Source organism: Calonectris borealis, chromosome 7 (genome assembly GCF_964195595.1).
Source record: "Calonectris borealis chromosome 7, bCalBor7.hap1.2, whole genome shotgun sequence".
Lineage (NCBI taxonomy): Eukaryota > Metazoa > Chordata > Aves > Procellariiformes > Procellariidae > Calonectris > Calonectris borealis.
Genome location: NC_134318.1, coordinates 22,833,808 through 22,857,200, shown reverse-complemented (window position 1 = coordinate 22,857,200; position 23,393 = coordinate 22,833,808). Strand labels below are relative to the sequence as shown.

At 45.9% G+C, this 23,393-nt stretch overlaps 2 protein-coding genes across 18 annotated transcripts in view; both read left to right on the top strand.

The window, feature by feature from the left end:
• MARCHF8 (membrane associated ring-CH-type finger 8) overlaps window positions 1-2,917 on the top strand; it is a 119,595-nt gene extending 116,678 nt beyond the window's left edge. For all 16 annotated transcript variants that reach the window (XM_075154588.1, XM_075154589.1, XM_075154596.1 and 13 more), the window contains one exon: window positions 1,555-2,917. In XM_075154588.1, the coding sequence (XP_075010689.1) occupies window positions 1,555-1,859 (305 nt within the window). In that variant the 3' untranslated portion in view covers window positions 1,860-2,917. The remainder of the gene's footprint in view (window positions 1-1,554) is intronic.
• Window positions 2,918-15,613: 12,696 nt separating this feature from the next.
• ALOX5 (arachidonate 5-lipoxygenase) overlaps window positions 15,614-23,393 on the top strand; it is a 34,611-nt gene continuing 26,831 nt past the window's right edge. The window contains exon 1 of one of the 2 annotated variants that reach the window (XM_075154578.1): window positions 15,614-15,862. In XM_075154578.1, the coding sequence (XP_075010679.1) occupies window positions 15,713-15,862 (150 nt within the window). In that variant the 5' untranslated portion in view covers window positions 15,614-15,712. Of the gene's footprint in view, window positions 15,863-20,465; window positions 20,766-23,393 lie in introns of those variants that run through there. The other variant, XM_075154577.1, reaches the window with a different exon arrangement.

Genomic DNA, 23,393 nt, shown 5'->3' with positions numbered 1-23,393 from the left:
GATTGAAGAGCTTCATCTGGGGAGGTAGCTGAGCATCAATAAACCTGCAAATCCACAGAGCTGTTACGATCTCTTCAGAGCAGAATCAACTTCAAACTGAACAGTTTTGCTGTCATTTCTCATTTGGGCTGTAGTTTGATTGTTCATGACTTCAGTCAGGAAGCTGCTTTGAATGAAATCTTTTCGTTTCTGTTCCATCCAACCCCATCTCTTCCATGTATGGTGAAATCTGTTGGCCTTTTGGTGTAAGGTTTCCATATGATAATGGAAAGCATATGCTTTCAAAGATTTATCGTCTCCAGGTTATTTTAGCCAATAAATATATTAGATGAACATGAATAGGAGGAATATTTAGTACTTGTTACAGTGCCTTCTTTGCTCCCTTCATTTGGATTCTAAATCTGGGGAGTGCTGTAATGAGCTGGGTGTGGGGGGGTATATATTCATGTCTGCACAGGGGCAAGCGTATACTATCACTGCCTACAGATGGCATCAGATAGCTCACCTGTGAATCAGAGGTTCAGGTATTAATCATGGGTGGGATTTCATCAGTAGTCACGCTGCTGTGCCCTTTGTATTTTGGGACTAAAATATTTTCATTCCTCCCACGCTACCATGCATTTCCAAAAGAACACTGGTCTGTATCTCGTTAAAAACTTTGAAGACTTGGAAGGCCATGATTTTATTCTCTGAGAAACCTGATAGTGGGTGATTCAGCATGGTTTCATATCCGTCTTGTGATGCCGCTTATCTTTAAAGAGGAGAGAGGCTGGGTGGATACAGGACCTATGTAAGCAGAAGATGTATAAAATGAATAGTCTCTCATTTAAAAGTAGTTGATGGAGATGTAACAAGATCCAATGTCTAAAAGTTCAAGCTAGACAAATTCAGGAAAAGTAATGGTGGTCATTTTTAATCACAGAGGGTAAGCTTGCCAGAATGCTTCAGCATCTCCAACACTTGCAGTTTTGCATCAGAAGAGACGCTTTAGTTCAACTACAAGTTACTGGGTCTGATGCAGATAAAATTGGTCTGCATAACAAACATGTCAAGCTAGATGGTAACAATCATTCCCTTTTGAGTTTAAAGACTATGACTCCGTGTACTGTGTGATCACAGAGTGGAACAGACTTCTTGGGTCACTGAGTTGAGTCTCCTGCTATGAAGAGGAAACCATGCCATAGAATCCCTTTCATAATCTGATCCAATTTTTGTTTAAAAACAGGTGTAAAAAGACCTAAACATGTTACTGGCTGTTGCCTTGACTCTGTTTATGATTGTGCCACACAAGGGCGCAGACACAGAGGATCAATTGTTTTGTTTTTCCTCGAGTGGGTGAGAACAAATGTGATATGTGAAGTAGAAGTCTGCATGTGTTTGACTTGAAGGGGGGAAAAAAAGGCAAAACAAGAAAAATAACAAAATAAGAATAGATTGCATGTCCCAAACTCTGTGACAGTTTCCTTACAGGATATTTTTGAGAGATCCAATGTAGTCCAGCCAATATTGACCAGATCCTCTTTCTTTTTTCTTTTTTTATTTTCTTTCTTCCAGGGATTCTGGAGTGGCCATTTTGGACTAAGCTGGTGGTTGTGGCTATTGGTTTCACTGGAGGACTTCTGTTCATGTATGTACAATGCAAAGTGTACGTACAGCTGTGGAAGAGACTTAAAGCTTATAACCGAGTAATATATGTACAAAACTGTCCGGAAACTAGCAAAAAGAATATTTTTGAAAAACCTGCACTAATGGAGCCAAACTTCGAAAGTAAAGAAATGCTTGGGGTTCACCATTCAGACACAAACTCTTCACATTACACAGAGCCAGAAGACTGTGCTGCAGAAATCCTTCACGTCTGATTGCTGGGCTGGAGGGCTGTTTCTGTATGTCCTTGAGGATTTAAAATATCTTTGTTTACTGCAAACTGCTCTACCTTTTTAAAATCGGCTAACAGCTGAGGGCTGGCGGATGAATTTTTTTACATTTGTTTTTTGTTGGAATTTTTTTAAATCCCTTTGGCATATCTGTCAATGTCATCATGGCTGCATACCTCTCAACGTTTTGTCTCTCGTACTGGCTGATCAAAGAGCCACGGGATACTGGGTAGAATGAGCCTTGGGTTTGGTATCAAGCAAGCCGCTAGTTAACTGTCATCAACTTCATGGAGTCTGCTACTTTAGAAGATGACTCAAAATGATTCTGGAATATGTGTAGAGTGGGGTTTGTTTGTTTGTTTGTTCTTTAAGCATGATGAAGGAGGTTGTCCCAGACACTGAGGGAAATGAGAGAGCTAGAGTCTAGTCTACCGCTAACACCGCCACTAACATTTTGTCTTAGGCAGCAGGTGTAAAATTTTGCTTTACATATTGTGATGAGAGTTACAAAGCATATAGCACTTTTAAAAATCTTTATTTTGTAATATGTATGTCAAATGAGAATGAAACTTGAAAGAATGTGTCATTTTCGAAACATTTCTTCATTCTTTACCCCATCTATTCTTCTGCAACATAAACCTCTTGCCTTATAAGAAAAAAAAAATTAAAAAAAAATCCAACCTGTGATTTCCAACACATGCCCACATTATCTTACTGAACTTAACACTAAAAAACTCTGCCTCTTTTGGTTTCCTTTGAAGAGCAATTTTTTTCGAAGGATGTTGCACTTGTGACTTGTGTATGGGGAGTGGTGGATGTGTACAGTGTTTGTTTTCAATGCGTAATGGTTTCAGTGCTCTGTTTTGGGATTGGTTTTGCTTCTTTTTTCAGCAGGTCAGACCATCAACGCACCTACACATATATACCTGATGTAACTTTCATTCCAAACCATTGACAAAGGGTTTGTTGCTATATTGGTAAAAATGTGAGCTGTTATGGAAAAAAAGATACTTAGTCAATACAGCTGAAATTGGTTTGCCTTCTTTAGTGTCATGTGTGAATTACCCAAGAATTTGACGTTGTCAGAGGAGATGCTGAGATCAAAGTCTAGGAAGTAAATATTGCATTAAGTGGATGAGTTTAAAAATACCTGCCTGGTTTTGGTTCTGATGTGATGCATTACATGGTTAGAGAATAGTTTTGTCTGTGCTTTTGAATTTGGGACTGGCTTTTCAATCAGTCAGCCTTAATGAAAAGAGAGGGACAGCTTTAAAATCTGTTTGTAGGGCTTTAGGCAGAGTTGCCCAAAGCCTGGGGTGTCTGCTGTTAATTTGCTTGACCAATCTGCCTCACTGAACCACTATCCAGCTTCAAGCCCTCATTTAACCAACGTCTCAGTTGACTGAGAAGCAAAGCCCCACAAAAAGTCAGCACACGAGGCCTCTGCATTTGAAAGCTGACTTTCCCTACCTGGGCCCTATCTAAATCTCTGTAAAGTCAATGATAATCTTCTGGTTGGTCTTAGTAGGAGTTGCCTGGACTTCTGAGTTAGGTAAAACCTTCTGTTTACTTGTTGAGATACTGAACTAAATCCCCAGCTGCGGTTCAGGTTTTACTTAGTCTTTTTCAAGTACAGCTTTCATCGGACAAGTTCTTTTCATAATAAAAGTAGTTGCTTTAAGACTTCCCAAAGAATAACAGTAAGAGATCAGTGATTTTTTCTTCAAAATGTAATATTAATTTATTTCTAAATTAGCATTTTAAAAGAAGGCAGAGAAGGGACTATGGTAAGAGAACACACAGCAGTGGTTTCTAAGAGCTGTTAGAGGAAAAGTGTGTGTGTGCATGCGTGCCTCTGCGAGGTCTCATACTTGAAGCTTACTGGCTGTGACCTTCATGAACAACATGGTACCTTGCTCTTGAGATGTTTTAAAATACCCAGACCTCTAGGCAGTCCTAGCAAAGCTGCACTGGCATGTGTTTGTGTACTGTGCTAGGTGTCAGGATGTCCCATGCTTACGTGATACAGGCAGACAAACCCTGCATACCCTGCCAGTAGCAGCGGTCTTCATGACCATGTAGAGTTTGTTGCCTATGCCTGCCATAATTTAAAGTGCAATTACTCGGGCCCTTTCCTGAACTCCGCTGTGGGTGATCCTCTTCTATTACGAGAACCCAGATAATACACTGTCTTGTTTCGTTTTCTGTTTTGTTCTGTGAAAAGATTTACTAGATAAACTCAGGTGGGTTAAATATCAGGTCTTGCACACCTTCATCATGTTCTTCTGAAATGCCCAAGTGCACAAGGCTTACATGTCTGCGAGATGCTCACGTTACAGCTGCGAGATGCTCACGTTACACCTGCAAGATGCACAGAATCAGCTGCCAACTGATGCTGTGCGTGTTCTCACCTGATCTGTGGCCAGTAGGTGAAATGAAAATCGACAAGTTCTGGTGTGAAACCTGCTTGTTCTCCAGCTCAAACCTGAGAGGCACTGGTGTCTGACCGATGTTCTGACAAGTGCCGATATGGCATACTGTAATGTGCTGGTCCTGTTTCAATCACTGTCATACCTGATTCTTGATGAAACATTATGAAATCTCATTTGGTGTTTTGGAAGCTCCATGTGACACATGCCAAGTAGTGTTCAGTGTATTCAGGATTTTTGCTGTGCCCCTGTGTATCTTAACTTGGGAAGAAAAATCATCTGGGGAAACATATTTGTGGATGAAACTGTTTTAGCCAGTGTTGCTGCTAACCATTCCCTCACCCAGCAGGTCTTTTCTGAATGAAAATTAAGGCCTAATATTTAAACTCTTTATACTGCTTAGGAATGCTCATACCAGGAAGGGCTGCAGGAGAGATCCATCTGTCAGGGGTTTTCATTTATGCTGGTCACAATTCTCATGCTGATTCTTGCTTGGTGTTAACAGTGGGCTTCTGGAGCTGCAGTTCTCTGCTTCTGCATGGTGCCATCAAATGGTGTGAGAAGGCTGAATGGTGCTTTTTCCTTCTTTCTCCTCAAGAAGATACTGTTGACTTGTTTTCAGCTTCCAGCTATGAGGCACTGATGCTAGCTCAGGTGAGCTCTGTCCTTCCCGCCCAGATGTCAGTAAGGGGAACGACCACCCCCTGTCAGGTCAGGCTTTCCAACACTTCCTTCTGGCAGCTTTTGAAATGACTGAAATAGAAGTCTGATTTTTTTGCTCCTTGTTCCTTGGCCAAAGTTAGTTTGGGTTACCTGGGTCTTTTCTGAGACCAGAATTTAAGTAGGAGGGCATATAGACTTAATACCATCTACCACGGTCCCTTCCCTAGATTGCCAGAGCCTTTGCTGATGTGTCCCATGCCCTAGACGTGTGACCCTACTCCCGCTCCATTGACTTAAATCCTGTCCAAAAAAGCACCAGCTGTGCCAAGGAAATCTCCCTGCTGTGTCATATTTGGTGTATCTGCCAGGTCATGGACATGCAGTATGTTAGAAATACAGGTGTGTGCTGCAGAAGGTTGATCCCATTTAAGAGATCATGAGATGTTAAATTCCTATGAATTCTCAGGACTTTCTTCAACTGTAACCCTGTATTTTGGGAGCGAGGATGGTGTTTAAAATGTTGCCCTGTGTTCTGAAGAGATGGCTAGACCGGGGGACAGCTTCCTCTGGTTGAATCTCATTGAAATTGGCTTTGCTTCAGCAGGAGAGATTCCACAAAGGTTACGCTTAGCCTGCAAGGGGTTAGAGAAGTGCTGGGCCTCTGTGCTGTACCTGGGAAATCCTGGGAAGCAATAGTAACTGCCTGTCCAAGCCCACTTCTGCCCATCCCCTGTACTGATCAGGGCAGCAATCCCACTTGTGGCGGTGCTGCGCGGAAGGGCTCTGCTCGGCGTGCTGCTCTTCACAAATCGTTGAAGTGACGCATGGATACGGCCACGCATGGGAGCTGGTTGCTTCTGCCCTGTGTTTGGCTAGGTCAGTATCTCTTACAAAGTGGGACCCGGGTCCAAATTTCTCCTAAAGCTGAAGTGTGTTGAGGTATAGATTTCTGGTGTAGTCTGCTGTGGAGGTTGTGGCCAGCAATGAAAGGGAGGGTCGGTGACTCTGGGTTGGGTCCCTCTCAAATAGGCGTGAAACAGGGCAAATACAAAAGCAAGGATATTGCTGGCTGGATTTTCACAGTGTTATATTAGATATGCAAAGAAAACTTCTAAGTGGGACCTTTTATTTTGTGATTATTTTTTAGTTTTGAGGTATTGCAGTGTCTGTATATTCCAATGAAGTACTGAAAGCACTTGTCTTTGTATGGAAGATAACTGTTTAAAAATTGCAGCTGATCTTGTATTTAGGTAAAACATTTGTAGATAGGTAATTGTATAATGTTAAACAACTTTACACTGGCATGTGTTGTATAGTTTATACAAGACACTTCACACTTCTGCAGAATTTTTTAGTTAGTAAATTTCTAGTAACCTAAATGTATAGTTTTGTATCCTTTCATGTATGTTTGTTTTCTCAGTATTACCACTTGCAGAATTATTTTTAGTTTCTTAAACTGTAATTGGTTATTTGTGTGTGATACACAGGGTTATTGACTGCAGCAATAAAGTGTTTCTATAAAAAAACCACAACAAACCAAAACCATTACAGTATCCATTTTGTTTGAAAAAGCATTAGAGGCCCACGTGAGAGAAAAGTCAAGTTCTCCAGTAGTAAGGTGATGATCAAAATGAGTTACTTTCACTTGAGAAAACATGCAACTTGATGGGTCTTCAGTGTAGCAGGCCAACGCAGAGTAGCATCCCATGACAATATGATGTTAAAATGATTCATAATGATAAAGGGGTGGTTAACCATCAGAATGAGTGGGCGACTCCTTCGATGCAGTGAGAAGATATGACTGTGCAGGTGCTTTGGGCTCAGATGCAGGAATCATGGGGAGAATTTTCTGGCTTGTGCCATGCAGGAGGTGGGGAGAGAGGATTCCTGTGGTCCTTAAAATCTGGAGCTTCTGGAATCGATACTGAGTGTTGCTACGAATGCTTCATGTCTGAAGTCAGCGTTCTCACACGCATCCGTTTCTAGGCAGAGGTGCAGAGCAGAAGATGCTCATTACTATGATTCTCCTCTAGAAAGAAAAATAACTTTGTGTAAGCGTGGAGTGGTGGATGGCTGCATTTATCCGTTGCTGATGGCATGAGCACGATTGCAGGGCTATGTGTGTTTTCATGCGAGGACCGAGCCTCAGAATGGGAAGTCTTCAGCAGTTTCTCTGAATAGGTTTCTAGCACCAGTAGGTCAAGGAAAACAGCTATCTGCTCTGCTGTGAGAAAGCTTGTATCAAAAGCATAAGTGCCAAAGAGCAGATAAGATCTGGAAAGTTGTGTCTTTAACAGACACAAGGGGGCTCAAAGAAAATCTTTCAATTTATATTTCTTTTTAAGGAGCAATTAGTTTTTAATTTTCTTTTAGGTAAGAAAGGGGAGGAAATCTTAATACTGCAACCCTAGAGAGGTGCTTCCCATGCAAAACAAAAGGCTCTGTCCTATATTCCCTTAGCGAAGCAAGTCTGTTGTAGTAAATGAAGCTACTTACATAAAGTTTGCAAACCCACCAGCAAGACCTCTTATACAAAAATACCCTGCTGGAGATGTGGTAAGATAGTTTCCAGGGCCTGCTGTTTGACTGACAGACTCTGGGATGAAAAGCTGATAGACGGTTTAAGGAACAGAGCCTGTAGAGGCATCTGGCTGCTGGTTAAAAAGTGCTCCTCATCTTGGGTTCAGGCACCTCAAGTTAATTATAAAATAACTTCTTCCCTCTTGTAAGCCTCATTTTCACCTGAAAGAGTGTTACTGTCACTGTGTGAAGTGTGTCCATCTCCGAGGCAGAGCAGAGCAGTGGCTCAGCAGCTCGTGGCACAACTGTGGCTCCAGGAACAGGATTTTTCAGCTGGTCCCCAGGAACTGGAGCTGTCTGGTGAGTAGTTACTGGTATCTGGCTGGCAGGACCATGACTTGCCTCTCAGAGCAGGACAGAGGGAGGCTGTTGGGAGGCAGGAGGGCAGCAGCAGGGGTTGGCAAGATCCACCTGAGTGCCTTCTGGAGACTATGGAGGTGTCAAAAGGTGTAACTCCAGCTGCTGACTCTGAAAACCAAGCCCCAAGAGTCTAAAGAGCCAGGCTTGCGCCTGCGCTGCTGCTCAGCCCGTCCTGCAGGGGCTGTACGTCCTCCTCCTTCCCACAGCCGCCCTGTGGACCACTCTCCTGTCACCCACCCCCTCCGTTTCAGACTTCCCTGTCCCCAGCCTGTTCACCCATATCATGGTGTATTTGCCCCTTTCCATTTATTCTACTTGCACAACCCAAATTTCCTTCCTCTTCCCCCCTTCCTCCTTCACCACTGTCATTGTTTCTCGGTCACTCAGCTTGCCTCTGGGCAAGGCCGGGCAGAGCGCGCTGTGCTGGGAGGAACCAAATTACAATCAGCATGTGCTTCATAGGAATGACTGTGGAAGTACCCAAAAGTGACACTGTGCAAGTCAAACTCAATGTCCACCTGCGATCCCAGTTTTTCCTGTAAATCCTCTAGGCTCCAGTATCTGATGTGTAGGATGCTGTCTGACATTTTGGGATTGTATTGTGTTACCACAGTACAGACAGTCAGAAGAGGGAGGATGCTTTTTCACAGTCCTGGGATGGATGGATGACATCAGAAAATCAGGCAAGAATATCTCATTATAGAACAAGAACCGAACAGAGGAAAAATTCATTCATCTTGGCTAAATAGAGAGAGAGGGGAATATAATTCAGAAAGAAGGCAGGGAGGGGTTAAAAAAATCAAACATCATTAGAGCCCTAGGAAAGGAAACGGGGAACAAGTTCAGTGCATTACACAGGGTAGAAAAATAGGAAACGTAATACTGCTCAGACAGGGTCAAGTGATGGCAAACTTGAAGAATATGCTTTTAAAGTGTATTCTAGGGAAAAGGCAAGATTGGTGACAGAGGAACTGAAAGCTGAAAACAGAGAGGAGACCTTGCTTGAGAGTGTTAAGGAGATGAATAAAGTTATCTCAGAGGCTTTAACATGGGGGGGGGTTGAAATAACTGAATAAAACACCAGAAGGTTGCACAGAGCAGAGGGGGAAGATCACCACTCAGGGTGTGCTTGTTAAATCCCGAAGCTTCAAGGAATCAGGCTTGCAATTCCTAACATTTTAAGACTTCGCTGAAATTAACCTCCCAGTCGTTTTTGCTGGGAGCCACTTGCTGTGCTGGTTTGCTCTGATACTCTCTGTCTCAAAGGCCACCTGCAAACAAGGCAGGCCAAGCAGGCTTGGGAGAATTCATCATTGTTACAGCCATAGGGTCTGGTGCTGGGGACAGCAGGTTCCTTTGTCAAGGGAAACAGTTATCCTTGTGGTTGGGAGAGAATAGGAAATGTCTTGGGCCGATGACTTGATCCCAACAAGAAAGCGCAGCTGTCTTAGAGAGTGTATGTAGTACTTCATGTCTGCTTTACCCCTGAGCATCCCAAATTAACTCACAAAGTACCATTGTTCCCTTCCTGTGGATAAACTGGGGTCTCTCTAGAGTCTGACTTGCCACTTGTCTTGCTCTCGTGTTTAACTTCTTGCTTTTAGAAGTGCTGTGTTAAAAGAGAACTGATTCTGATCATGGGATTAGCTAACCCAGTGTTTCTCATGCCAGCAAGATGATGGTTTATTTTATCCCAAAACTGTGCTTTCAGGACCATGCTACATTCATGGCCACACCTAAGCAGTTGATGTACACCAGAGAAACCGGACCATTAAACCGTTCCGTTGAGCAGCTTTCTTGCAGCCCTGGACCAAATTAAGCTGTGGTAGAAGTTAAAGGTATTATTTCAGGGGTGAATTTGGACCTGCCTGACTTCAGATTAGAGCTGATATTGCACAAGCCTCTATCGGGACGCTACCTTTGCTGCTGAGGCTTAGGCCTTTTGCACCAGTCTTCAGTCTCCCACTGCTATTCTAGTTTTGCAGTTCTCAAACATGTGCAGCACCATATGATACCAAAAGAGTAGCCACTAATGCGGCTGCATTCCTTGTGCTTGCTTTGTCCATGGCTTACCTGTCCTGTGCCTCTGCTCTCCCCTCCTCTTTAGCAGTGTTAGCTGCGCAGCCTCCCAGCACTGATTTGGGGAGGGGAAGTCTGAAAGCAGGCTGCCTTCTCTCTGTCTCCCTCCTCTCCTCTTCTTGCAAAGTGCCAGGGTGGCACAACTGCATCCGCAGAGGCAGTGAGAGGATCTGGAAGTGCTGAGGTCAGGCGGTCCCAGGTCCCATGGTCCTCAGGGCTGAGGAAGGTGTCCTAACATCACACTTAATGGGATGGAGGATCCAAGGAACACCGCCTCAAAAAGGGGGTAGGAAGTTCATGGGGAGAGAGAGACTCACAGCCCCTTGCAATCTGGATGATCCCTTGCACAAAAGGTATAAAGATATTGTAATAAGTGTTGATATAGCAACCCCGTTGGGGGTTTGTGAGAGATCCAGCTGGTGTCAGAATTGCCACTGCCTGGATGGCAGAGCAAGGACACTCTGTGCTAAGCTTTGCAATCCTAGGGTTAATTTCGGGACACTGAGCTGGGACAGAGGCAGGTCTATGAACAAGGAGCTTTTTCTTCCTGTTCTGGTGGAGCAATACGCAGTTAGCACCCATATGTTCTCAGCTATTAAGCCCATGCCCCTTAGATTATTTATGTAGCTTGGAAATTTCTGTAGGCTCTACTGATCCCCTCCGTCATTTAATTACCATGTTGTATCATTCCTCCCCACTCCCAGTCCTTATTAGCATATTTCAAGAGAGCCATCTGCCCACCCAAATTGCCTGTAGCCTCAGGGGGGCTATAAGATATGTGACATCTTCACAGAACAACCTTGTTTTTCACTGGCATTGCAAGGAGATAAAGAGGGACAGCAGCTGACTTCCGCTGTGAATTTCCCTGTAATAAATCTGAGTGATGCCTAGGCGAATGGGAGCTGTGAATAACAAGCAGCAAAATCCATGGCAGAGTAGATGTGCCCCTTGCAGGGGGCTGTCCTAGCCCCCCACTAACACACAGCCAGCTCAGGAATAGCGGCTGCTCATGTTTTAAGGGCCCAGTTTCCCAGCTCCCTGCTTGTGAGTGCACAGATTCCACCACTGCCTTGTGAAACCATCTTCAAGCGAGGAATGAGGCGGGTGAGAAGCAGAGGGGCTCGAGTGCAGAGGTGATGCAGGGAGCGGTTCCTCCCTCCCCAGGAAAGCGGCTTGGGGAGAAATATGCCCGGGCTCGCTGCCTGCGTCGGGTCCATGACTGGATGGGACTGACTGGTTTTGCAAGCAGGTGCCGGAAACCAGCACTGGGTCTCGGCAGCTGCGCACACAAGGACTGCCAGGCATGAAGGCAGTTTTTGATGGCGATTAGAGGTCGATTACTCTGACACCTTTTGCATTTTTCACGCTGGCAAAGGAGGTAATATTGCACACCACCTAACAGCAACCCCGTCTTAAAATAGAATGCAAAATAGGGGGGGGGAAATGTGGGGTTTTTTCTATTTTTATTCTATTTTTCACACTGGCAAAGGAGGTAACGTTGCACCCTGCTTACAACCCCGCGCTGGGCTGCGGGCCGGGAAGGGCGCGGCGGGGGGGGGCCGGGCCCAGCAGGGGGCGCTGCTGCCCCGCCTCGCGCCCGTCCCGTTTCTGGGTGTTTTCCGTCAGATCGGGAGCGCGCGCTGCGGGAGCGAGGTCGGCAGGCACGTGCCGCGTGCACGGCAATGGCAAACCCTGCTCGCTCCCAGGCTGGGGCGCAGCGCGGATTTTTGGTCTGTGCGAGGTCCGGGGGCAGCTGGGGTTCTGAGGTCCGTCCCTTGCTGGCCGAAAGTCCCGGGGATCCGGCGCGGCAGAGCGCCCGGCCCGCAGGCAGGCTGCGGGTCCTCGGCGCCTGCGGCAGGGGTGCAGGCTGGCGCCTTGGCCAGGGAGCCCCTGTCCCAGAGTGCCTCTCACAGGCTGCATCTCCCTTGGTCTCTGAGCCCTCCACCGCCTTAGCAAAGGGCTTGACCGGCTGCTGGAGGAGCAGGCAGAAGCCATGAGGATGACCATGTGCTTTAAGTGAGTTGGTGGTTTCGGAAAGCAAGCCGGAGACCTGGGGTCCGGGTCGTGCTCAACCTGAGTGGCTCAAGCCTCCCTCTCCATCCCCGGCAGAGGTGCCATGTGCAGAGTGCAACACGATCTTCCCTTTGCAGCTTAGCCACCGTGCCAAGAGGACTCCAGGGTGGCGCTGGGGGGGCAGGGGAAACCCTGCAGTGCAAGTCTCTGTCAGATGCCATAGCCTAATCTTTAGGACATGCACCTTGGATCCAGCTATGGGATCCAACTGCTATTTCCAAGAGTGGTTTCCTTGTTTGACATCAAGCAGCCATATGACAGAACACAGAAGAGAATCGTGCTGGGGTCTTTTACAGTGTGGGTCTCCTCAGGGGTGAAATAATGTAGTCTCTTGGTAAAACGGCTGGTTTTGTTTTTCAGGATTTTTTGTTTGGCAGGATTTTGATGAAACATTTGAAATTCTACCAACAGTAAATATTATCAATAAATCCTTGAAGGTGGAAATCACGATAAAAGTGAGAGGTGCTAAAGGAACGGACTAAAAAGAGACACAGCTGTGAAGGGGCTGGAGAGAGGTAACAAATGCATTCCTACAAATTTCATGTGCACGACTGAGCTTGTCTAGTATTTTCTTTAACGAGTTGATAAGAGAAGTTGTAACACTGTAGCGAGAGTCCCCAGTCACACCTCTGTACAGAAGAGACCCGAATAGTCTGAAAACAGAACTGATGACCCAGGGGAATGGGATGGGGTTCAAACCATTGGAGCTGAAACACAAAGAAACATGGAAACCTGCCAATCAAGGTTTGAACACCACTTTGCTCTATATTTGCAGCAAAACCGAGGGTGCCCAGAAGGTGGCCTTATGTCTGACAAAAGCTGGTTCTGAAGTACTTGACATGTTAAAAGGGTTTCAGATATATCTTTCAATGAAGATTGTGAAGCTAAATTTAGAAACTTTAGGGCTGACAGCACTCGTGCTAAAATGGAACTGATGTATGATTTCTTTGAAATCTTACATAAAGGAAAGATGAAACCAAGGAGGAACTTGGGAGTTTATGGTGCACTTTTATGGGGTAACATTGTCGATGGAAGGGATCACAGTGCAGCAGGCAGGATCCCTTGCTGGTTAAATCTCAGGAGAAGCAATCAGATCTCTGGGCTGGGATTCTGCAGCTGCCTCAGGCATGCCATGCGACAGTTGGCAATCTTGCACTTCTGGGTGTTATTTAAAAAGTAGCAGCAGAGTAGAAATTCATGCTGAGCAATTCAGTAGAACCAAGACAGGCACAGTGAATTTTTTATATGCCTATATGTAAATACATACCCTGAATGTGGCAGAGCCTTGAAATCTGAGTCACAATATAGCAAATGGTTGAGTCTTTATTTGTACGGAAGAGATGTAGGAGACCTCTGACTTGGCTGGGTGAGTGTAGCCCAGTAGCATCATGCTTCTGTGAAAAAAGAACAGGAACCTTTCCAGGGCATTGCAGGCTGTCCCCATTGCTGTGTGGCCACCACTGGCCACGGTGTGTAAGTAAGGCAGGCCACAACACATCTTGGGTAGTTGCAATTTTAGAAGCTGAACCAGAGACTCCGTAAGCATATCTTGCGGTGTGGCCCAGCAGTCCAAGATGCAGCAGCCATGCTGGAGCGAGGCACAAAGCATTTTGCAACTGGGCTTGCCAGAACAGAAGCAGGCAGAGCCAGCAATAGCTTCCAATTGTTGACTTTAGTCGCTGTCTTCCTCTGTATTTGAAGGTTGGTGGCTGATAATGCCCACCCAGCTTCACATGTGAGGAGACAGACCATGTAGCGAGTGCCTCAGACTGAAAGTGCTACCAAAGTATGACTGAATTCGTTAGTATATGAGGTGATGCGAGGACAGCACCTGAGGTGCAAGAGTACCATGAGTACAGCACTTCTGAGGTGATTTTAATTTATCTTGCTCTGTGTTCCTGTCATCACTAGAAATTCACAAAGGCACAGACATCAGCCAGACGAACTGCCCGACAGCGAGGAAATGAGGAGCTCGATCTGATCACAGAGCAATGGTGGATCTGCAAAAGCCCCAACCTGGCTCCTTTCAGCACACCATCGTGCAGCTGCTGCTGGCAGCAGCATGAAGGAAGATCATCAGTGAGGTAACAGGGGTGACAGCATCTGATATGTGGTTGCCTGATGAAAATGCAGGAGAACAGCATTAGTGCTCTTGGTGCCTAAGTGCTATGTGTGCAGTGTCACTGCTATAGGGTTATTTTCTCCAGGGTAGGTTGGACTGTGGAAGAAGCACAGCCAGCTTTTCTGTTGTCTTAATGATAGCATCTTAATGATAGCAGGTATTTGGTGCTTGGTATACTCACGGTGGGGACTGTGAAACAGTGGGATTTTTAGAGCACTTTGTGGAAATGGGGGGTTGGTTGTGTATGTACAGCACTGATGTGTAGATATGCTGGCAGTTAGTGTTACACGCGTTGTGCAAAGACAACAGAGTGTTTGAGAAGCTTAGAGGAATGCAGGGAGTTAAGCATGCCAGCAATAGTGCATATGGGGGTCTAGGCCTGAGAAAAGGGTGAACTGTACATGCATTTGCAGATTTGCTGTATATAATGAGGGTGCAGTATGGTGTGAGTATGGAGTCAGTAACTCTGGACAATAAAGAGAATGGGATATATGCAGTGTACGTGTGGGGGTAGGTCGTGGTAGTGTGTTGAGTCGGTGTAGTATATGTGTAAGGTTTGGGCACAGAGGAGTGTGTATGCCTGCAAACTGGGGTGATTAGGAGGTGAGGTTACAGAGTGCAGAGCAGTTTGAGGGTGCATGCCTGAAATCCTGTAAGTGTAGAGGTGGCGAGGCACACCGAGCTGCGTGAGGGTGAGCTGTGCAGGGCTGTGTGATTGCTCTGCAGACCAGCATGCTGCGTGCTGAGAGCTCTGAGCGCTGTGTGGCATTGTGCAACAACAGTGGAAGGATGTCAAGAGGAAAGTGCTGTGCGAGGGGCTGTGTAAAGTGTGCTGGCGTGGAGCTGGCACAGAGTGGAAGGGCAGGTGCACTGCGAGGGCTGTGTGCAGCGTGTGGGACAGGGGTGCAGAGTAGAGTGGCAGGGTAGCTGTGCTGGGAGAGGGGTGCAGTGCAGGGTAGCTGTGCTGGGAGAGGGGTGCAGTGCGGGGTAGCTGTGCCGGGACAGGAGTGCAGCGCAGAGTAGCTGTGCCGGGACAGGAGTGCAGCGCAGGGTAGCTGTGCCGGGACAGGAGTGCAGCGCAGGGTAGCTGTGCCGGGACAGGGGCGCAGTGCGGGGTAGCTGTGCCGGGACAGGGGCGCAGTGCGGGGTAGCTGTGCCGGGCCAGGAGTGCAGTGCAGGGTAGCTGTGCCGGCACAGGAGCGCAGCGCAGGGTAGCTGTGCCGGGACAGGGGCGCAGTGCGGGGTAGCTGTGCCGGCACAGGGGCGCAGTGCGGGGCGCGGGCAGCTGTGCAGCACAGGCTGCCTGGGGGTGTCGGGGAGGGCTGCTGCGAAGGCTGTGCATGGTACCGGGTAGATGTGCCGGGCACCGGGGAAGGGGCGGGCAGGGCCGAGCCGCGCCGTGCAGTGGCGGAGGAGGAGGAGGAGGAGGAGGAGGAGGAGGAGGAGGAGGAGGCGGCGCTGAGCAGGGTCCGGGCTAGGGCAGGAGCGCGGCTCTGCAGCGGCCGGTCGGGTCGGGTCGCGCCGGTGGGACCATGCCGTCCTACACGGTGACGGTGGCCACGGGCAGCCAGTGGTTCGCGGGCACCGACGACTACGTGTACCTGAGCCTGGAGGGCACGGCGGGCTGCAGCGAGAGGCACCTCCTGGACAAACCTTTCTACAATGACTTCGAGCGCGGCGCGGTGAGTCCAGCCGGGCGGGGGGGCCGCACCCCACGGCTGCCCGGCCCCCGCCCCGGCGGAGTCCGAGGGGCTCCGCCGCGTACGCGCTGTCGCGCATCTCCCTTCCCGGTGCCTCGGGCCGGACCCGCAAGGCCGGGGACGGTGGAGCCTTCTGCGGCACCTCGCCGGCTCCCTGGCCCGGCGCCCCGAGGCACTGCGGCAGGGCTGTGCTTTTTAAAACTCTCGTCCCCGTGTGCCCGTGCTCCGGAGCGGAACACTAGGACCGAGGTGCTTGCTGCCATCCCCGGCCGCCCATCATTCACATCCCTGTCCTGGGGCTTAGCCCAGGCTGTGGTCAGTCAGTCGTGGGGAAAGATGGGGCCCTTTGGTTCTGGTTTACAATGAGCTTTCAGATTTCCTCATATTTTCCTCACAAATACTAAAAAATTTATGTGCTTCCTGTTGATAGGTGATGTTTAGGGTCAGTATTTACTAGTAGTCAGAGCCCTGATATCTCCAAGGAATTAAACAAAGAGATAAGAGCTTCCAGTGGGAATTATGATGCCTGCCAAGGGAAATGTGTAGGGCAACTTCAATGAAAGTTGGAAAACAGCATGAACATGCAAGTGTGAGAATGAAGTTGGGACTGGGCTATCAGCTATGCTATTCTTTCTAACCTTGATTTCTGCCGTGTATTGTGCCCTATCCTCTCTTTGGTCTCATCACAGTACCCTGGCTATCCATCTGTAATCTCTTCTACTCTGAGCACTGTTTTAGAATGGCATTTAATTATCTGCTTATTGTCCACTGTGAAAATAATAGGCTCAGGTCATTTTTTTCCCCCCTCTCAAAATGTGTATTTTATTTGGAAACCTAACTCACAGTTTCCAAAAGGTCTAATGAGATTTAAGCAACTTTGAAAGTTTTAACGAAGTCCTCATAAGTCACTTTGGAAATGAGACCTACCGCTGCATATACGAGTGAAACTTCACTGTCACGGTGCTGCTTTGCCTTTAGGTGTGTTTCTTTAATCATGGGGTTCACAGCCTAAGTTATCTGGTCTCTTCTGCCTTAGACATCTCAGATATGGTTAACAGAAGTCAGCATTTTGAATAAGTGTTGTAGCGTGTGTAGATATGGTCCCCAGATATTTATAGCCGATGTTCTGATGAGATGCTCTAGCAAATTCAGGTGTGGGGACTTACCAGCCGCTGCTGTTGAAGTTACTTTCCTTCATGTTTAAACATTCATTAGCTTAGAACCTTGTTATCTGAATCTCCCAAATGGACATCCAGTCATTCTTTCTCTCTTTTCCGGTGAACAGTCGTATATTTTAAGCGAAGCTTAACAACATTAGCAAGAGAGGTTGAAGAAGACCTCAGACTGTCCTACAATCTTAGGGTTAGGGTGCTCTCCTTGGAGGGCTGAGCCCTGCCCAGCTGAGGAGATAAGCACCAGGTCTCCAGCGACCAGGCAGTTTGCTCTTATCCCTGGGCTACAAAAGAGGGTTTCACTGTCTTTGAGAGATGGCTGTGATGGAGAGCCTGGTAGTACTCTGAACATCCGATTGGATTGGATCCTGTCGCAGGGAGAAAATGCCATGATGTGAGCATTAAGTATATGTATATGTTGCTTGCTCAGTAGCAACTCTTGAACTGCTGTGGGACCAGGTCCCGCAGGAGCAGAGGTACCTGCGAGCATTGGACCCCACTGGGTGAGGAAGCAATGGACGGAGATTTGTGGATGTTAGTAGCACTACAGCAGAGGATGTGTGCACCTAAAAGGAGTTCTTACATCTCCTTGGGAAGGCAGCTTTTAGGCACATTTGAAAGTCTTCACCTGAGTCCTAGCATTTTATATAAGTAAGCTTTCTGAAGCAGGGAGCATAAGTAAGCAGGGACTGTCTCTTTTTTTTTTGTCAAACTTGTTTCAAAGTGCAAAGGTCCTTGACTAAATCCAGATGAGGACTTTTTCTCCTACCCAAATTAATTAGTGTGCCCAAAACACTGTGAGTCGTACTAATACATTGTGCAAAGAAAGAAGGAAAGAAAAGAAAAATACCAATACGTAACAAAAAAAAAACCAACCCTGAAACAGGCCAAAAGACTTTCGGGTTGGTTGTTTTGTAAAATGTAGCAACTGGTTTCACAGTTCTGCCTTTAGTGTTTCTTTCAATAGCATCTTTATAATTTTCTTCTTCTGCAAAGCAATTCAATTGTGAACACATTTGCAAAAAAAATGCACTTTTTCAGTGGATGATCAGAATTTTACAGTATTATCTTGTAAGGCTTTGTCTACTTTCCAGTTTCTTTTCTAAATGTTGGGCCAGGCTCAGTAGTTCCTTTATCCTGGTAATGTCTTCATTTGAATTAATGCAAATTGTGCGTATTACTAGATATGATGAATGAGGGCTTGGGCCAGTTTTGAGTAGGAGATTTGCATGCCAAATGTTGATTGAGGGAAAGGGACATGGAAAAGCCTGAAGTGATGTGCACAATGGTAGCTTAGTTGTAGTTTTTGATTGACTTACTCCAAGTACTGGAGACAGGCGATGTAGACAGCTATAGCTGCTTTTCTTTACTCAGCGTCTTTTGAGTAAGTTCCTGTTGGTTCCGAGTGATTTCAAAGCAAGTGTTATGGTGTCACTCAGTTCTCTGTTTTCTTCCTGTTACCCCCTCATCTGTTTTTTGCTTTTGTTGAAAGAAACACACTCACAAGCGTTTCCAGAAGGGAAATACCGTTCTTTCCACTTAGAGCTTTGTGCTTACAGAAGGGGGAGTTGTCTGTGTTGTCTTTTTTGCAGTATTAGGCTAGTCAATAGGAGTCTCTCCTCAAAAAGAAAGAGCTTACGTTTTGCGTGAGATTAAATTGCTTAAACAGGATGTGGACAGTCCAATAGTCTTCATTAATTCTGTTCTCTCATTCTGAACTCAAACTGTGTAAAAACTCCTAACATCTCTGGCTCACTGTGCAGTCATCAGGGACGCCATGTGTTTACCAGGAGACCTCGTACAACAAATGCCATAGAAACCTTGAGCAACCAACTGTCAATTCTTACCTGGACCTTGTACCATCTTTGTAACCTGACACACCTTTACTGCATTAGCAAAATTGTCATCTCAGGTGAGCCCATGCCGTCGCTGGCTTGGAGGCAGCGAAAGCTGGGTGTGACATCAGGAGAGAACCCTCACGTTCAGAAGTGCCATTAAAATGGGAACTGTGGTGGTCATAAAAAGATTAAAAACCTTCAGGCACATTTAGGCTAATTGAATGTTCTTTTTGCATTATATCGATAGTGACTTGTGCAACTATTTTAGTGCTCTTGTAATATTAGCAAAGAGATTGTTACCAGAGGAATGAGTTTCTTCCAAAGATTGGCTGTCAATGTGACATTTCTATCAACTCTTTGCATCTGATTCACATTGCTTGTTAATTTAAATCTTAGATGTATATATCTTAGGTGTGACATTATAAGAACTATAGACATATATACATGTAAACAAGGATTTTTAAAAAACAAAATTGTTAGCTGAACCTCTAAAGGAGATGAATTAAAAAAAGGATAGTCAGGTATATTGGGCAACAAGGAGGTGATGAGAAAATAAGACTAATTTCAGACCTTCTGTGCCATACTAATCATTTGACAGCAACGGGTTTTCATAAGGACTTGAGCTAAAAATAATGCAGTACATTTCCCCTATCCAGACAGTGTCTTTGGTCACTTTATTCTTCCTCTGTACACAACTAGCCCTGGAACTGGAAATGCGTGAGAAGATGGAACATAAAAATCCCAAGTAGCTGAATACAAAGCGAATCTGATCCAGATGCAGTTTATCATTTGCTTCTGCAGGTTGTCGCATTAGTCTTTACATGTTTAAATTCCTTTTATAGTGATGAAGACAGATGGGTAATAATTCAGAGAGGTTTGCGATTCGTTTGCACTGTGTCTCTGCAAGGTGGCTACTTCCAGCTCCTGACTGCCAAATGCAACATGATCATGGTAAAATTGAAAGAGAGAATTCATTTTGTGTTTTAATTGCATAAAGAGGTGCACACCCAGGAAGTGGCTGAGTTGGAGATACAAGTATGACAGTATGAGTATGACAGCCTGTGACGACGGACTCTTCTGCAAAGTGCCGTCTGGTCCTGCAAAGACGTATGTAATTGCAGAAGTACTGACTCAGTGCGAAACCTGAGCCTGGTAAAGAGTTTATTGACACTGTTTTTATTGAGAAAACCAGGAGTTGCAGGGAAATTAATATGAAATAGAAATGGTTCAAGTGCTGCCTATTTCTGGAAAGAAGATTTGAAGAATGGGAAACAATCTGAGCATGTTATCTACATTTTCTAGACATCATCCAGAATTCTTTGTGCTGATTGACAAGAGTGAAGCTGAGGGTATTGGACATGGGGTGATAGGCAAAGATCAAGGTGGTATTTGAAACCAGCATTGTGGGAGGGAGGAATCTCCATTCACTTAGCCAGGAGCGCAGGGGTATGTCCTACAGTCACTGACTGTCATAGTCGTGGCTCAAGTCACTACTAATGTGATTTCTGAGAAAAAACACTCAACATTTTTCAGTCTCCACAGCTGGTTCGAAATCATGAATCATCAAGGGAATTAATTTACCTTTACACATTATCCTTTTAGCTGTGCTGGGATAGTGGGGGGATTGAAGAGTCAGCAACATAAACTTTCAAAAAATGTTCAAAATTAGTATATTTATTGGCTCCACAGAAAGAAGGATTTTTTTTCTCTGCTATGGAGATGCAAGGAAAAGTGACAAGCATCATTTTAATATGTTGGTTGAAATCTCATCTGTGTGATTTTCTTCTCTCAGCTCACATCCTATCAGACAGGTGCTGTCATCCCAAGCTTGCCAAGGACCGCCACGCTATTTGTGAAGCAGTTTGTTACCACCTGGTGTGTATGGGTGTGCTATTGACATAAACATTGCAAATTTTTATTTAAGACATGATGGGCTTCCTTTTCAAAAGAAACAGTTAAATGTCTTTTGCTTTAATAGACGTGAGGAGATTATAGCTCAGACTAAGATTAGTCAGTTAAGTCTCAGCAAATCAAAATAAGCACCATCCATGCCCATTATAAATATTTGAGCCTAAAATTAAATTAGGCTGCATATTAGAAGAAATTCCAATATACTTGTTAGTATGAAACAGCCTCATATGAGTTGCAGTGTAGCAATCATGGCGTGACAGTTTCAAAGTTGATTGAGGAACATCTTTGGGGAAAGACAGGCAAGGACAATGTTTCATTGTCTGCAGGATGGACTTCAAAGCCTAAAGGGTTTTTTATTTTTCTCTGGCTTCTATGAGTCAATTAGATGTGACAAACTTTATGAAAGCTGGTATTTTTATGTAATGGGTTATGAGAGAACTGAGGTCTGTCATCCCAAACTTTGGGGGACAGATAGATGTCTTCATCCCAAAATGATCATCGTAGCTGGTAATTCATGGGTAGCTCATACAAAAGGGTGCTTTGCATCAATAATGTGGGAAACTTGGGTTAAAATGGGAGAGGAAGAGATGCCAAGGGATCCTTCTTATGTGTGTTCTTCCAATCATGTGGGTGCAAGTTGCTATGAATCTTTCTTTTGTAACGGTTGAAATAATAAATGCCATCTGGAGGCATTTAAAAATTACTTTTTTTCCCCTCCTTTCTCCTGTTTGGAACTTAACCTTTCTTCACTCTTCAGTTTTGGTCCTTATGTAAATTAGCCTTTCCCTAGCAAGTAAGACAGTAACGGTGGGCATATATCAAATGCCTGGAGAAGGCTAAGAAAGTGCTCCTGGAAAGAACAAGCAGGGTGTGGTGTCTAGGTCAGGAGCCACGTGACAAAGCTCACACAGGCAGGTGAGTCCCTACAGGCCCTGCAGCGTGTGGATGCAGTACCTCATCCTTTTGATATCAGCAGCTGGTTGGTGTCAGAGATTGTTGACCGTGTTGAGAAAACCCACAAGAGAATGAAGTCTCTACTTGTAATCACGTGAAGCTTAGCAGGATCATCTGAGCAGAGTAGGCTTTGGCTGCTGCTCTCATGCTTGCCATAGCCAATTCAGCTTTGTTACGATGAGCACTTGGCTACTCCCGTTTGCCCTGAGCTGTTTACACTTTTGGAAATCGAGAGTCAGTTCCTGTTCTGCATTGCCTAGCACCCCATAGTGTCTTACTGGTCATATTTGAAACGATTACTCATTTCTTCCTATGCTGGTATTGCCTAATAGTGCAAGTGCCACCAGAACTGTCATTTGCTGGGTGCTGTCCCCACTAAGAGACTATATGCAGCCCTGAGAAGTTAGCCCCATGAGGGGACTGAAGTATCCATCTCTGGGATAAGTGTTCACTGTCCTAAATCTGTTAGGCAATTTAGCAAGGCATTTAAGTCAGCATTCATAACAGCCGTTGTGCTGAGTGGGGGGTGCTTAGCATGGGCAAGAAGTGCTGAGGGGAGCACCATGTCCACAACTGTCCTTCTCCCAGGCCTGGCCATGTAGCTGCGGCACTGAAAGCGGTGTTGTGGGAGAGGCGATTTACACAGTGAACCAGTGCGTGACCTTGGTGGCCAAAGTCATCTTGTTGTGTCTAGGCGCCTTCAGTGCGGCCACTCATCACACCTCAGTAGTGAGAGCACTTAGCAGCTAAGGTTTGCTATTACATGTGCTCACAGATAGACTCATCCTGGTGGGCCAAGCAGCTCCACATCCTTTTCAAGCCACCTGATGGTGAAGCCGTGAGAGGCCAAATCATATATGTGGACTGAGAACAGGCCTACCACATGGAAGAAATGCTGAGCTTCAATGGTAGTTGAAGCCATTGTAATTCAATGAAGTTGAAGTCATTGTAATTCAGAAGGAGAAGAAAATGTTCACTGCTACTTCTTTTGTAGCCCTGCTGGAGCAGTCATCAAGAAAGGGAAAGCATGGTATTCAGTCACTTCCTCAGTCTGACCAGGTTCAGAGCTGCAGCCTTTGCGCCTCAGCAAAGCTTGGGTAGGGGCAGCACCAGGACTGGTCTGCTCCTCACCTGGATCATTGCATGGCCAATAACTCAAGGGTTCAGAGGCCTGGCCCTGTAGGCCAGTGATGAGGGCACTCCTGAAGGCACTCCCAGGTATGGGTGGTCCTAGGCTTTAGTACCAACTCAGTGCAAAGACCCTATGACCAGACCCTTAGCATGGGAAAGGACTAAACAGACTAGCTACTGTGCAAGTCTAGGCTGAGGTCCGTCCATGTTGCAGGAGTCAGGCCTTTGAGTTAACTCCAAACTGAGGAAGGAGCTAAACCACGTTTCCACATGCTGGCTTGTTTTCTGTGAAAGAATGAAGTGCCTCCAGAGCTAGCTGGGGTTCCTGTGAACCTTGTTTTCAGTTAGCTACTTAAATTCCTTTGTACATCTGAGCTGTACAAACATAAAATGTATCATTGTCCAAATCTGAGCTGTACAAACATAAAATGTACCATTGTCCTCATTTTAAAAATGGAGAACTGAGGAAGACCAGCCACAGGAAGCACAAGACAAAGCGGATTTAGG